General features: G+C 54.3%; 6 protein-coding genes across 6 annotated transcripts; 3 read left to right on the top strand and 3 right to left on the bottom strand.

The window, feature by feature from the left end:
• Positions 1-877: 877 nt before the first annotated feature.
• Positions 878-3,250, top strand: P168DRAFT_326154 (fungal specific transcription factor domain-containing protein; the record flags this gene model as incomplete). Its single annotated transcript, XM_024841093.1, has 3 exons — positions 878-915; positions 987-2,707; positions 2,786-3,250. The coding sequence occupies 3 exons, from the start codon at positions 878-880 to the stop codon at positions 3,046-3,048; spliced, it is 2,022 nt and encodes a 673-aa protein (XP_024694441.1). The 3' UTR covers positions 3,049-3,250.
• Positions 3,251-3,925: 675 nt separating this feature from the next.
• On the bottom strand, positions 3,926-6,486 carry plyC (polysaccharide lyase family 1 protein; the record flags this gene model as incomplete). Its single annotated transcript, XM_024835884.1, has 6 exons — positions 3,926-4,365; positions 4,437-4,657; positions 5,078-5,318; positions 5,372-5,629; positions 5,686-6,038; positions 6,125-6,486. The coding sequence occupies 6 exons, from the start codon at positions 6,484-6,486 to the stop codon at positions 3,926-3,928; spliced, it is 1,875 nt and encodes a 624-aa protein (XP_024694440.1).
• Positions 6,487-6,911: 425 nt separating this feature from the next.
• P168DRAFT_310022 (prephenate dehydrogenase (NADP(+))) lies at positions 6,912-9,408 on the bottom strand. Its single transcript, XM_024839362.1, has 7 exons — positions 9,153-9,408; positions 8,649-8,709; positions 8,482-8,593; positions 8,262-8,410; positions 7,571-8,170; positions 7,370-7,501; positions 6,912-7,317 (listed from the first exon to the last, which is right to left on the bottom strand). The coding sequence occupies exons 1-7, from the start codon at positions 9,248-9,250 to the stop codon at positions 7,159-7,161; spliced, it is 1,311 nt and encodes a 436-aa protein (XP_024694439.1). The 5' UTR covers positions 9,251-9,408; the 3' UTR covers positions 6,912-7,158.
• Positions 9,409-9,688: 280 nt separating this feature from the next.
• P168DRAFT_250765 (cytochrome P450) lies at positions 9,689-11,649 on the top strand. Its single transcript, XM_024834234.1, has 2 exons — positions 9,689-10,041; positions 10,102-11,649. The coding sequence occupies exons 1-2, from the start codon at positions 9,788-9,790 to the stop codon at positions 11,573-11,575; spliced, it is 1,728 nt and encodes a 575-aa protein (XP_024694438.1). The 5' UTR covers positions 9,689-9,787; the 3' UTR covers positions 11,576-11,649.
• A 107-nt stretch (positions 11,650-11,756) lies between these two features.
• On the bottom strand, positions 11,757-13,949 carry capA (adenylate cyclase-binding protein). Its single transcript, XM_024834985.1, has 4 exons — positions 13,708-13,949; positions 13,305-13,581; positions 12,941-13,242; positions 11,757-12,884 (listed from the first exon to the last, which is right to left on the bottom strand). Exons 1-4 carry the CDS (start codon positions 13,752-13,754, stop codon positions 11,888-11,890), a joined length of 1,623 nt encoding a protein of 540 aa, XP_024694437.1. The 5' UTR covers positions 13,755-13,949; the 3' UTR covers positions 11,757-11,887.
• Positions 13,950-14,140: 191 nt separating this feature from the next.
• On the top strand, positions 14,141-14,991 carry P168DRAFT_289260 (EMI1 family protein). The gene has a single exon (XM_024836959.1). The coding sequence runs from the start codon at positions 14,196-14,198 to the stop codon at positions 14,829-14,831; it is 636 nt and encodes a 211-aa protein (XP_024694436.1). The 5' UTR covers positions 14,141-14,195; the 3' UTR covers positions 14,832-14,991.
• The last annotated feature ends 217 nt before the right edge of the window (positions 14,992-15,208 follow it).

Below are 15,208 nucleotides of genomic sequence, written 5' to 3'. Positions count from 1 at the left end.
CCCGCATTTCCACTGCCCACCACCAGGACATCCACTTCTTCCAGGAGCGCAGACATGTCGAATATCGGTCGAGTAAGGGAGAGTATAGGAACGCGGTATTGGTCAAGTTTGTCAAGTTCGTTAATGTCGGCAAGCTTGGCAGAATGGATCACCTTGCCAAACAAAAGGGTTTATAAGAATCCAGATCCATTACAGGTCGGTGGTTAGGACGGAGTACGAGCTCCCGGGGCGGGGAGGGGCAAAGCGCCATCAGCTACATGTTGATAGTGAGGTACTTAGTATAGTGGAGGCTGATGCTTCGGTCATTGATCTGGACAACCCCCGGAGAGTCAGTCTCCGACGGTTCCCCACTTGTAGATCATTTCTTGAAACGCTTCTAGTTGGAATCCTCAAGCATGCCGGAGTAACATTGCTGCTGGGCATTGCCTCACAAGCCTTTCCACCGCTTGGGAGCAGCTACTCTCACACAGGTAAGAGGTCGATACGAAAATGGCTGTAAGCCAGGATCTGGAAGATTGGAAGAATTGATTTTCCTTAGTAGAGAATGTCTACAGTTTGCCACAGGAATATGGGGAAAAGGAATTAACTTGTTTGGGCGTGTGCCGCCCTTAGTCCAACTATACAAAACTAGGTAACCGAGCTACGAACAGGTTGAGTTCGTACCCAGGGGTTGCACTACATACGTGCACTACCTACATCAAAATAGGAAATGTATTGAAATCCCAGCCCTCTCATGCTAAATCAATAGACGACAATGACTCGCAAATCCACGACGGGCAGGTCGAAGACGGTCGTCAGAGCGTGTCAGTCCTGTCGAGGGAAAAAGATTCGGTGTGACGCCTCGAGGCCGCGTTGCACACCTTGCATCAGGCAGGGCATGGAATGTGTCTATCGGTTTGGAGCCCCGAGGGAACGGTACGTTAGCATTGGCTGCTGTTCCATCGTGAGTCGTCGAATGCATGGTTGTTTTTGACCCGGCTCTCCAGACCCACGCTTGCTCGAATTAATCACCTTGAACGGGAGCGGTCTGCCCTCACATCATTTATTGAAAGTCTCAAGGATGCATCGGTAGAGGAACGAGATCGGTTGCTCTCGTCCACGTCTCCCCGTGAAGTTCAATGTGAAGCGCCTCGGTTGGCCTCGGAACCAGAACCCCAGGTGCAGGAAGACTCCGGCGAACGGGCAATCCTTACCAAAAGCGGCCACGACAGCGGACGGCGGGGAAGCCTGATCAGTTGTATTGAGTCTGAAGAAGACGAGCTAGACGTGGTGCAGTTCATTTCGATCGATGAGTCTGGAAATCCAGAATCCTTCGGGCCGTCATCTGCATTGTACGTTCCACCGTATCATGGCCGGTCGCCGCGGACGGGCCTGACTCGGAACGTGGGACAGGAGCACAGAAAAAACAGCCTGATCGCGAATGCTGCTTTACAGCGACAAGCCGAGCATCGTCTCGCTGCCTTGCCGGATATTGCGGGCGTACCGACTCACTTGGCGCTGCACCTACTGAATGTGCACTGGGCGCGCCAGCACCATACTTTCCTCTTGACATATCGGCCAGCGATCATGCGCGACATACAGCAGAACGGACCGCACTCTTCAGCCTTTCTCCTGAATGCCATATTTGCTTGTTCGAGCAAGTTCTCGGACCATGCGCAAGCCCAGCCATTATTCTTTCTCGAGAGGTGCGATCAGCTTCTGGCAGAGCAGTCGTTGTTGATCTATCCAACCATCCCCACCGTGGTCGGCCTTTTATTGCTGGGATCGACCTACAATTCCCGCGGCGAGACCTCCAAGGGATGGCTGTTCACCGGATATGCGCTGCGGATGGTGTATGATTTCGGACTTCATCTTGACCCCCAGGAAACGAGCGACAGCGCCGAAGAGGTTGAAATCCGACGACGGATCTTTTGGGGAGCCTTTATCTGTGACAAGCTGCAGAGTCTCTATCTGGGGCGGCCGCCGGCTATCAATGTCCGCGACTGCCAGGTTTCGCGCGACTTTCTCGACACTTTCGAGGAAATGGAAGCGTTCGTCTCCTCGGCTCCCTTGGTGTCTCCCATCTATTCGGTGTCCACGTTCCGGCAACTCTGTGCATTGTCCAAGATCATGACCGTCATTATCAACCGATTTTACGCGGTCGGTGCCACCGTTTCCAACGCCCGTTCGAGCCTGCAGATGGTGGAGGCGGCACTTCAAAAATGGGAACAGAATCTCCCCCCAGAGCTAGACGTGTACGAGCATCTCCTGCCCAGCGACAGTCCCAACATAACTCCAACGGAATACCCGGCGCCGAATGTCCTGATTCTGCACGGGATTCACCAGTCTCTCATTATCCTGCTCCATCGCCCCTTCATCTCGGATGGTCACTTGCGCGCTACCACCGTGCCCCTGCGGTCTTGGGAGCAATGCACACTTGCAGCGGACAGGATCTCCGCCGTTGCGCGGTGCTACAAGCAAGCTTACGGCCTTGCCAAAGCCCCCTACATCATGGCCTACTGCATCTACGTCGCTTGCACGATCCACGTCCGCAATGCAGCCAGCGAGGGAACTGGAAATCATTGTTGTGGTCGCGCGGCGCACGCTTCCCTTCTCACCTCGAATTTGGATTATCTGGACGAAATGTGCGCGACGAACCCAGGCGTCAAGCGTCCGGCAAGCATCATCAGGGCGCTCATCTCGGCGAACAACATCAATCTGGCAACCGGTGAGTCTGAGCTTTGCCCTATTTACCCGCCGATCACCCCTCGGAGGGAGAATAGAAGAATTCAACTAACGGCTGCAGAGCTAGGCGTTTCTTCAAGTCAACCCGCGCCTGAGTTCAATTTGGAGTTCATCTTTGGCACGTTTCCCGGGGGAACGGAGCTGCTCGGGCAAGGACAAGGACAAGGACAAGGACAAGGGCAAGGACAAGTGCATGGAGCCCACGGCATGGCTCTGGATATTGATTGTATATTAGATCCATTGTTCGGCTTCATGGACGCGTCTATGATGCCAAAGCCTGATAGCCTTTCAGATTCTGAAGAACTTCAGGGGGCGATCATATGATTTGAGGTCTGGATCTATGGCCACATTCATGAATGATCGCAAAGCTGTCGCCTCAGGCCTGGGCTGAGAGTGTAACGGATATTTCCTGGAGATGGCAGGATATTCGTATGATACTTCCATCGTTCGCTTCGATATGTGTCTAGTGGACAACGAACCACGCTGGGCCAGGAGACTCTTTTTTTATATATGCACCTCAGGGTCGGGTTATCAATATTTCCCCTAGTTTTATCACTGCCGAAGTATTGACAAGTAGTATTAAATCCTAAATTGTTCTTGTTACAGGTCATAGCGTGTTTCTTATGTACAGGAAACTACCAGAACACAATAAACAGTCGAATCAAAAACCGAAGAAAAAGACAACCTCCTGGAAGAAGGAAATGTATGGTGCGCTACTTATTATAAGACAAAAACTAAGAGAATACTATGAGAAGACCTATCGTGACCATGGTTTTCTCTAAGGCACCAGGACTTTACTTGCTCCCTGATATAAGCTCTCTGCATTTAATAATAGGGAGTACTCGACTTGTCATGATAATACTTCAAAAAGGCACTAGGAATACTCGAGGACATGTTTCATGCAGTACCAACAACAAATTACTATTTTTCTTAATAATATTCCTAGAACGAGGAATATCTAGTAAATATTATTCTAGTTCTAATAATATAATCTTCTTTATATTTCTTCTTTTCTAGGCTCTCTTCTTCTTATATAATTTATCATGTATTATTTTTAGCAGGTTCTTATAATTCTCTAAGACACTATTCTCTCAATGACATCACAGAAATATGCACTGCATCAATGACACAATAATGCGGGTGTACCTGCCTCTATTCATGCGAACCAAAGCATGCAACCGTCTTAGCGGAGAATCGTCATCTACTGCCTCTTCTCCATCGCGGCCTTCCGCCTCAATTTCCTCTTCTCCTCCCAACGCAGCCACCCTGCCTCCGCCAAATCCTCACTCACCACCAGGTCCCTCAACCGTACCAACCGGGCGACTCCCATCTCCAACCCCCAGTCAATCCACCCCTGTTCCCGCAGAAAGGAAGTCACCGCGAACCAGCCCACAGCGCACACCACACCAGCGGTCGACCCGACAAGGACCTGCCTCAGGGTATGATAATTCAAGTAGATCCGACTAGCAGCGACGGCAACGGCACCAACCGCAAGCACCGCCAACACCACAACCCGCACCACCAAGTGCGACGTCGCGCCGGGAGTATGCCGCACAATCAGGAAGAGCGTCAGATACACGCCGAAGAAAGACATGAACTGCGCGTGTGACGAGGGCATCCCGTAACCTTTGCCGTACATTTCTATCGGCCGTTAGTTTCTTTCGTCCTTGAATGCCGGTTCATCTGGCCCGGAAAAGATCATGTAGACATACGCTGCGGCCGCTCTTCCTTGATGATCCGCTTGAGAATGAAGTTCAGCGCCTCGCACCCCATTTGGCCCACAAACATGAGGAGCACTTCTACTTCGCGCGTGGCCCACACAAGCGTCACATAGATGACACACAGGGCCTGCGGAACGAGCGCGAGCCACGCTGACAGAAGAGACAGGCGATCATCAGGGTTCTGGGATGGCGAGGTTAATTTTGATGATGTGCTAGGTTTAGAGGGCCGCATACATAGTTGACGTGAGTTAGAGAGAGCGATGCCAGCCGTGTTTCCTCCATAGTGGCTCCCTATCTATTTCAAGCGGTTTTCTGTCTTTCTTTCTTATCGGACTCTCTTTTAGGAATACAAAGAATCGAGGTTGGTGATGGTCGAGCGTTCGTTTGTCGTTGCTGCAGGTCATGTGATATGCGGGTTGTTGTTTGGTGTGTTTGTTTGTCGTGCGTCTCTTTCTCTCGTATCGGTCGATCTTTTCCTCTTTCTCTCACTTCTATATACAGACAGGTCTTCTCCGGAGATCACTTTGAACAACGATGGTATTCTCAGGTATCAGGATGTACAACTCAATCATGATACAATTCAATCATGATATGATGACTCCACTAGCGAGTTCGCCCACACTTCTACATACGCATACCCGCTACTGTCCAGCTCCATCGAATCATGCTTGTTGGGATCAGTCCCCAGCTCCTTCTCCACATCATCAGGAATTCCATCGCCATCCGTATCAACAGGGGCATTACCCCCATCCAGATCGCCTGGACCTCCCATGGTGGCTTCGTCTGAGATCAGCTCACCCTCTTTGCCCCAGGTTTTGACCTGCGCGATCAACTGCGTATCGACACCGTCTCGGACTTTGGAGGCTCCCGCGTCTGCATACTCTTAGCTTAGGCCGCCAGAAAGCAAGTGAATCAAAGCTACTTACGCTCTGTGACATAGGTCACCGCCTCATCGGGAGTCATGGTATATGCCACCGCAGGATGGTCGTGCTTGGTCGCGACGAGATCCATGCCGCCGTAGTTGGCGGCCGAGGCGTCTAGCTCGCTGCCGTTCAGCTTTCCGTCCGGGTCGGGGTCGTAGAAGTTGGACTCCACGTAGCCGTGGAAGTCTACGTTTCCCCGAGTGAAGGCCGTGACACTGGTGGATGGGCCGCTAATGAAGTAGTTGCCGATGATGTTGGCATCTGCCATGTCATGAGCATTTAGTTGCATGTCCATGTCGTTTTCAAGTACAACATACAGGAAGCGCCGCTGGAGTCGCCGGCGATATAACCACCTCCGCCGCCCCAGTTATACACGACGTTGTTGGTGAACTCGTTGACGCCCTTCACCTTAGGATTGCGGGTTTTGTTATCGATGTACAGGTTGCGGAACAGCGAGACGCCACCGTCCGTCTGCACAAGGCCACCGCAGGAATGTGTCTCCAAGCCCTGGGAGATGATGCTGTTCTGCACAGTGATGTTGGCTGCCTCCCCGTTGATAGAGAAGGTCTCGTCACGGCCCCAGGAAACCGAAACGTGGTCGAAAATCATGTTGTTGCCTTCGGCGATCCCCATGGCGTCTTTCCCTGACGTGCCTCCTTTGCCCATGCGACTGTACAGTTGTCAGTGCAGGAATTTCCAGTTGGCTCCGCTTCCCTCTCGACTGGACGCTTGTTCACACGGATGAAAGACACGTACATTCGTATATACCGAACGATGGCCTCGTCAGCGTTCGAAAACGACCATCCATCCCCGTATACCGTTATCCCGTCGCCCGGTGCCGTCTGCCCGAGGATGGTCACGCGGCTGGAAACGACCATGCGGTCCTCAATTTTGATGACGCCGCCGACGGAGAAAACGATAATACGGTCTGGCTGCGAGACACCATCGCGAAGAGAGCCTTCGCCGGAATCATCGAGGTTGGACACCACGTAGACTGAACCCTCCCGGCCGCCGATCGCGTTGGCGCCGAACCCTTCTGCACCGGGAAAGGCGACCAAGGCGGAGACAGACCGGATGATGGTAAAGAGGCTAAGTGCCAGGGAAATTCGAATCTGCATTTTGGCGGACTGGAACAACAGTTGATCAAGTCCCACAGGATACTCCTCTTCGAAGCATACGATACATAATTTATAGAAATAGACGATGACGGAGTTGGCTGAGACTGCCAAGATGATAGCTGATTGCTGCAGAAATTAAAGCTCCGTCAGTTTCAGTGGGCGATCACTGCGTTTCAGCATTAGCATGGGACACCCAGAGCGTCCTGAAAAATCCCACCTATCATGGTGATCGGTGATGGGTTGTTTGAGCCGAAGGTACAATATATCATGGTATTGACTAGCGAGAGATCCTATAGGGATAGCACGCTACATGACGGGCCATCTCCATGTGACTGTTTCGTTGAGTAATCACATCTAGTGCTGCATGTGAAGAACGCAGGTTACTGGATCCCAATTGCAAGAGCATTCAGAAGCAAGCAGTACTGAGATTGTCCCGCCATAAAGGCATTTGCCTCTAATTGGTTGACATACAGGTCAAAGTTGATCCCCCACCATCCGACTATCAGCATACCAAAGGCGAGCAGACTCATGAAATACCCGGTCTGATCGCAACCCGCGTGGACTATGGAATCTAGGCAATGGCGCAGCCGACCTTGCCACGACATACATTATTTAGATAGCTTCAACGTTATTCTAGCCACCCACGCGCCCTTTCCCTACCGCGGGGGTATCTCAAGGTCCCCCGCTGGTAGTCTTCTCGAGAATAGTTTTCATCATCTCGTTGCCAAGCTTGACTGCCTCGGGGAATCGAGGAGCGAAGTACTCCTGGATCCGCTCGAATCGGTCACGGTAGGATTCGAAGTCGCCAAAGGAGACACAGTCGGACCATGCCTATAGATAATCAGCCACGACGAGATCTTCTTGCTACATCAAATAAACCTACCCGAGCCGCGAACGTGAATTCCAAATCGTCCGACCTGAAATGGCGATCGTCGATCGCAGTATCTAGCGCTTCTTCTAGAAGGTCAGGACTGCGGAATAGGTATTCGGTGACACCCAGCCAGAGGCGGAATAGCTAACACACAATCCGTCAGGTTAGTACTATAGTCGCGAGACGACAAGTCGTTAGGACTAGACCACATACAGGAGTCGAGCATATCATGTGGTCATAAGGCACGATGCCGAGCTTAGACCAGCAGTCCACAATAGCAAGCAAACTGAGGTGGCTGTTCCGACGCTGTTCCTCGCGAGGCTGATTCGAAAGCGAGTAGCGGTCCAGGACGTCATCTTTCAGCAGCAGGTCCTGTCGGGTGGTTCCCGCCCGAAAGACCGCCTCTCCGGCAGCCTTCACGCGGCTCTTGAGCTCATCCCGACGACCCTGGATCATAAGCTTATACAGCTCAGTGACCGACTCGGCATAGGTGCGAATCTGCCGCTTCGCGGCCGGGTTGAGGATAGCTAGCCCGGCGTAGACGTGCCACTTGTTGGAGTAGATGCGCAGGGTGATATTGATCTTGACGTTCTCGATGCCGCCGACCCAGCGGCCGAATTCCCAGGGGAAACAGGCGTTGGCCTGCCAGGCGGTGCCCATGCTCAGGAAGGCGGCGTGCGTGACGGCCTGGGTGTCGGCCGTGATGCGGTCGTGCATCTCGCCGGTGAGGTAGACATATTCGGAGCCGAAGCACGAGAGGACCTCTTCGACTGTGTGGAGGCTCTCGTCTGAGGCGCGGTGTTTGATCAGGACCTGCAACCCTCGTTACCATGCAGTCGTCAGATGGGGGCCGATAGTGATGATAGGAATCATCATCATGGATAAATCAAGGCACGCATCATACCAGCGGTTGGCCGTTCGGGTTGACGTTAGGGCCGTGCAGTGAGTGGCAGGAGATAACTTCTACATCCGGGGGAAGGTGTTTATCGAAGGCTGCCAGCTCGGGGGCCTTGCACGAGGTTTGGCCGCCGACGATCGCACCGAGCTTGGTCGCTTTGCAGACACAGGTCAGACAGGCTGAGAGCAGGTAGACGATGGGGTTTTCCCTGGCCAAGGAAACATACATGGGCCGTACTCGGCTACTACCCTGTCGATCACACCGGCTTCTACACTGTAAATAATATAATCGCTAACCCTTGAAACCAGGTGCCCATTGGGAAGGATGGTGACACCACTCTATGAATACTATAAGTTGAGGGACAGCGTTGGCTGCGAGTTCCAATGCACGTACGAGAGAATCGAATTCGGTTTTAAGAGACTCATAGACATCTGCCTTGTCACATGCATTTATCCTTGTAAAAGTAGCTGGGGTTAGTATATCTATTCGGTTCTATCGGGTATAGCAAAGAATGCGATTATGTGAGAGCAAAGTAAAGCAACCTAGAAGTGATCCAGTTAGCACAGGTTCAACAGAAACACCGTGTGAAATGATCCAATGAATATCAAGGATATGAAGTTCAGACACAAGAAAAATAAGGTAGCTTGTAAGTTACATCATCGACAGTCCGGGCGTTCTCATCCGACCAGAAAGGCGTTTGAGACCCCCGGACCATGCTCGAGCCAAATGCACTCTAGTCATCATAAAAAGGGTCGACACAGACGTGTCGGGGCAGTGGGCAAGGGGAAAGAATCACAATAGAAAGGAAGGGTATCTCTTACCTGTTACCAAAATCGCAAAAGCGCGTGTCGAAAAAAGAAACAAACCAACAAAGTCGCGTGCGAAGAAGAGATTTACCTCCACCCTGCCCTGCTGAGCCGCTGGGCATACATCTTGCCCATATCGCCCATGCCGATGATGCCAATCGAGGCCGTCTCCTTGCTGAATTTGACCATCTTGTCCAGCTACGACCGAAGTCGAGGGCCGTTCAGGTTCAAAGAATCCACAGAGGGAAGAAACCGGTCGACTTCAAGCAAGCACGCACTCCAATACGAGCTTCACTCTCGATCTAAGCCCGGAAAGAAAGCAAAGTCAAGTCGAGAGAACGGGAGGGTTGTGGGAGAAAGAAGAAAAAGGATGCAGAAGCGACGCCGAAAGAGAATTTTTAAAGTGATTTGGTCGTGACTCTCGGGCCGACTCCGATCCCGAGAGCTGCAGCCCCACCTTGCATAGTTGGGATAGGTGACTCAGCAGCATAACCCCACCGGTGTGCATGGCTCACGTAAGCGGTCTGGATCGTCGTGTTTCTCCAGCTTCACAGCTTCATCTCTCACTTCTCTCTTCTCTCTCCTCTTGAGACCATTGTCAATTACTCCTTGGTCCTGATCAGCTGACGAAAGAGTAATACATCATAGATACACCCACACCTGCATCGTGGGGTCGGAACACATGATCCATATATAATTTATCCTGTTTTGCGCCTGACACCCCCAATGGAGAACTCTCCTGAGTCGGGGCTATTAAGCCACCTGCAAGATAGCCTGTCGGAGGTGGGATGGCCCGGATTGCTGGCAATCTTGGTCGGCTCTTGCATCGTGACACGCATACTCACTGGCATCTGGAGCAATGGGCCAAAGGTCGAAGACGGTCAACCGCGACGGGTTCGGACGACCCCATACTGGTTTCCATGGCTAGGACACGGCCTTTCGTTCGTCTGGAATCATGTCCGCTTGCTTTCCAATGCTAGGTTGGTTGCAATGCACATGAAACTCAATTACGGTGTACAACAGGGCTAACCATCCCACAGAGACTCCATGGAAGAACCAGTGGTGGGCATCAAGTTAGGAGGGGCGAAGCACAGCGTGCTGGTCTCTCCATCCGTGGCCAAATCGGCCTTGTCCTCCCCAAACACCTCATCCACGGCCGTGATCAACTACGCGTTGAAGACGGTCTTTGGGGACCGGGGACCTGTCCAGAACTTGAGCGCCTCAAACCCCCACCTGCTGCAGCTGCTGCACCATAACCTCCCCGACCTTTTCAGCAGGGAGCCCTACGTGACGGAGATCTCCAACGCCGTGTGCCGTCTCATCGAGCGTGAAACGCCCAACCTGGTGACCTTCAATTGGAGCCCCGTGGACCAGACCCCATGGGAGCGGACCTGCGACGTCGAACTCCTCGAAGGCACCGATAAGCCCACGTGCGAAACGAACCTGTTCGCCCTCATCCGCAACCACCTCGGCCACATCACCACCACCACCACCATGGGCTACGCCGTCCTCGAGAACTTCCCCAACCTCCTCCCCGACCTCTGGAAACTCGACGACCAGTTCGTCGCCCTCTCCATGGGCCTCCCCCGCTGGGTCCTCCCCGGCACCTCCGCCGCCAGCGTCGCGCGAGCCCGCCTTCTCGACACCCTCAACGTCTATCACCAAGCCTTCGTCGCCTGGAACGACGGCGCCGACCCGGGCGTCAAATTCCGTGACCTAGACGACATCTCCGAGCCGATCAAGGAGCGCGCGCGCGCCCTCAAAAACGCAGGCCTATCCCCCGCAGACAGCGCCCCAGCGCACCTCTCCCTCCTCTGGGCCATGAACGCCAACTCTCCCAACATCGTCTTCTGGCTCCTCCTCCACCTCTACACCAACCCGGCCCTCCTCGCCGACATCCGCACCGAGATCGCCCCTTTCGCCAAAGCCCACCGCCCCACCCCAGCCGAAACAGGCTTCCCCTTCCTCGAAGCCGCCCGCATCGCCCTCGACACCAACAACCTCCTCGAGTCCTGCCCACTCCTCCGCGCCTCCGTCTCCGAAACCCTCCGTCTCGACCTTGCCGCCCTCTCCTTCCGCACCCTCACCGCAGACCTCACCGTCACCGAATCCCCCGAAGACGCCGCCCTTGCCGGCCGCTCCAAACCCCTCACCTACCACATCCCAGAGGGAGAAAGCATCCTCGTCCCGCACGGCGTCCTCCACACCGACCCCCAGCACTTCTCCAACCCAACCCAGTTCGACCCCCTCCGCTTCATCAAGACGGACCCCGACACGGGCAAGCTGCGCGCTGCGCGCGACACGATCAGTCCGTTCGGCGCGGGCGTGTCGGCCTGCAAGGGCCGCGTCTTCGCCGAGAGAGAGATCCTCTCTTACACGGCTGCGATCATCAGTCTGTGGGACTTGCAGCCTGCGGGTGGGGGCGGCGTGTGGAAGATCCCGGGCCATAAGCAGTCTAGTGCGGCTTATTTGCCCAAGAAGGATGTGCGGGTGCGGTTGACTGCGCGGGTTTGAGTGTAGTGTAGTGAGAGCTAGTTAGCATGGGTGGAGTTTGTATTGATTGCTATTACAATGTTATGTATATTGGGACGTTCGATTTATATATTGTTTCTATAGATTTTTTTTTTTTTTTTTTTTTTTTCAGGTTGATGCTACTGCGTTGGAAAATTCCCTTCTGGATGGATGGGTTTAAGTGGGTCGGTCAACTGTGCAGTCAATTCGAGATCTATCTACAAGCCTTGCTACATACAAAAACCACCCATCCCGGACATGAACCTCCACGATCTGTTTATATTGGCAATATAGTGACTATCAGGCGAGGAAGCTTCAGCCAGCGTGTTCGACGATCTCACTGACGACAACGCCGTTCTTAACGTAGGTCTTAATCTGTTCGGGCAGCGGACACTCCTTGGTGTCGTCGTCGGTGCCCTCCTTGGGGGGCAGCATGACGTTGATAGCGGAGCATTTGCTGGAGAAGACCTCGGTGTTCAGGCTCTGGTGGCCGAGGTAGACGACGGCGCCGTCGACCTGGTCGAGCAGCAGGGTGGGGACAACGCCGTCGATCTGGAGCGCGAACTTGGGGCACTTGATGACGTCGAGGCTGCTGACGAGGGAGTCCACGATGAGGGAGAGCCCCGTGCAGTTATCGATGGAGATGGCGTTGGCCTTGCTGGAGACCTTGATGATGATGTTGTTGCAGCGCGAGATGAGGATGGAGTGGTTCTGCTGCGCGGGGATCTCGACGATCTCGCCGGGCGAGAGGGGCCCGTCGAAGTTCTCCACGAGCCACTTGGTACCCTCGAGGTCCTTGCGGGGCGGCTTGCGGCCGCGCATGCTCTGCGGCTTGGGCTTCTTGTCGGGGGCTGGGGACCGCGAGCGGGCCGCGCTACTCGACGCCTCCGACGCGGGCACCAGGGAGCTCGCGCGCAGGTTGGGGTTCTTGTGCGTCATCTGCGACTTGTCGACCTTGCGGAGACCTGCCGTGACGGCATCTCCCTGGTTCAGTTGGTCGAACACGGCGGCCATGTCCGGCCCCGAAGCCGCGGCGGGCGGCGGGGGCACGCCCGGGGGCGGGGGTGGTGGCGGAGCGCCTCCGGCGGGCACGTTCAGCTGCGGGACGGGAGGAGGGGGAGGGGGCGGCGGGGCCGCGCCGCCAGCGCCAGCGCCGGAACCGGCTGCCTTCACCTCACGCAAGGCATCCTGTGCGTCCAACCCGTTCTGATCATTCCACGTCAGACCCTGGGGGTAGTGCTTGCGCAGGTAAGCGGCGAGCGACTTGAAGATTTGGTAGTAAGCTTGAATATATTGCACATGGGTGCGGTCCCTAATTGGCGGTCATCAGCTCTCGTCCGTCCCAATCACCGGGGCTGGAGTACCCACTTCTCCTTGTATTCCTTCAGGACTTTGTTTCCGTAGTATTGGATGGCACCCACGACCTCGCTGACGAAGTCGGCGGGCTTGTATTCGAAGAACCAACCCAGGCCCACAATGCCTTCGGAGACGGCGCTCAGGTGGTCGAAAAGGGGCGACGCCCGGTTCGACTCGCGAACGTTGTTGATAGCGTCGGAGGCATTGTGGAGCTCCGTCATGAGCTCTGTGGGCTGCACGGTGGGCTTCTTGGCCTTGGTCGCAAAGAAGAGGTAGGTCCGTTCGGCCTGGAAAGCGCGCAACACGGCTTTGGACTGGGTAAGGATCAGTCACCATGCCCCTGAGAGCTCCCGACATACATCCGTGGCGATCTTACCTGTTCCGCCACCAAACCCCCGATCTTTTCTCCCAGCGCGACGTAATTCCCGACCTCATCGTGGATCAATGCGTCGAAGTCCTGGATCTGGGGAGGGACCGCGGCAGCGGCGGGCTCAGCAGGGGCGGCGGGGAGAGGAGCGGGCGGCGGCGGGGGCGGCGGTGTATGCTGGGTGGGAAGGGATTGCGGCGCGGCTTGGGCAGCGACGGTCTTGGGCGATGTGGGATCGTCCAGCCCCAAGGCCATATCCTCCAGACGGGAGGTTGCGGCCTCCAGCCTGTCAGGGGTCATACCATATTAGCGGTGATCGAGGGGGGGTTGAGCCAGATTTGTTGGGTGTCTTCCGCTGTAGGATCGCAATCATACAGAAGAGTGGCCTCTATTCAAATCGAAGAGAACATACCGCTTAATGAGGGTGGTTAAATTATGCATATGGCCGCCGGTCGCCATCTTGATTAAGCAAGGAGGCAGAGCCAACCAAATCCACTTGACAGATGCAAATCAAGACAAAGGGGGAGACAAGCTCGAAGATGGTCCCAAAAGGAACAGAGGAGAGTGGAGGAGCAAAGGGAGAAGCTCAACCAAGCTGACGGTGAAGTTGAAGTTAGAGACAAAGGAGAAGAAGTAGAAAGAAGAAGAAGAGGAGGAGGAGGAGAGTGACTGAGGCGGCCAGGCTTCCAGGTGTCAAGGCCGAGAAATGACGATGCGACAGGCCTGAGGCAGCCCATGACCCACCATCCGAAAGGGGCTTAGCGTAACATACCATACCATACTATACCATACGGTACAGAAACCGATTCCGATCCGACTCCGATTCCTTCATTGAAGCCGGTGATCCAACTTCCACGTCAGTCTACACCAGCATATCCCTCAAATCAAAGACACATCAACATGGGCTGGCTCTGGAAGTCGTCCCCCTCTCCTCCCAAGGAGAATGCCAATCCTCCCGCCGTCAACGATGCGCCCCAACCACCACCGCAGGAACCTCGAGCCTTGACTCGCGACGAGCTAGCCGACGCAGAATTCAAGCAACTCCTCGCGAGTCTAGAAAGTGACATCTCAGGGAAAGGACCGGCCCAATCGTCGTCACCATCAGGAGAACAGGCCTCCGCCACACCATCCGCACCGTCGTCAACCACCGCGCCCTCGTCTTCTCCCTCCTCCATTGCCCCCGAATCCCTCTACCCCGACAGCATGTCCTGCCGCTCCGCATTCGACTACGCCTTCTTCTGCCAATCCTTCGGCGGACAGTTCGTCAACGTCTACCGCTACGGGGAACTGCGATCGTGCAGCGAGCACTGGGATAACTTCTGGCACTGCATGAAGACGCGCACGTTCTCGGACCCTGAGCGCCAGAAGGCCGTCCGGGAACACTACCGGAAGAAGGCGATGAAGTATAGGACGGGGCCGAGTAGCGAGGATGTCTGGGACATGCGCATGCAGCCGGTGCGGGACGCTTTCCAGGGAGACTTCGCGGCTTTGGAGCGGGAGATGGAGCTGGAGGAGGCCGCACGGAAGGCGGCTTGATTGGTTTTGTTTGTTGTGGGTTTTGTCTTTTGTCTGGTTTATGATGGTGTGGAATAGATACCTCGCCCTTCGTGGGAGTTCTTGTATATTATTTGATGTTACCTCTCTCTGTACAGTATGACTGATGTCTGGCTCATGAATGTCATAAATTGATGCGTGGAGTTTACATTTATAAATAAGGTACAGTGGTGCATTGCTACCCTGATTGAGTGCTGGGTAACTCAAATCGCAGAGTCAATATACATTATATATAAACAACTGAGTTATTCGGGTTTGAGATATAAACAATTCAGTAGGTTCTCAACATATGCCACCATCAAGATACTGATAGAGACCCGTAAATCATATACTAAATCCAGCCGCGGCCCCTAAACACA

This window comes from Aspergillus campestris, assembly GCF_002847485.1.
Source record: "Aspergillus campestris IBT 28561 chromosome Unknown P168scaffold_4, whole genome shotgun sequence".
Taxonomy (NCBI): domain Eukaryota; kingdom Fungi; phylum Ascomycota; class Eurotiomycetes; order Eurotiales; family Aspergillaceae; genus Aspergillus; species Aspergillus campestris.
This window is presented reverse-complemented; position numbering and strand designations above follow the sequence as displayed.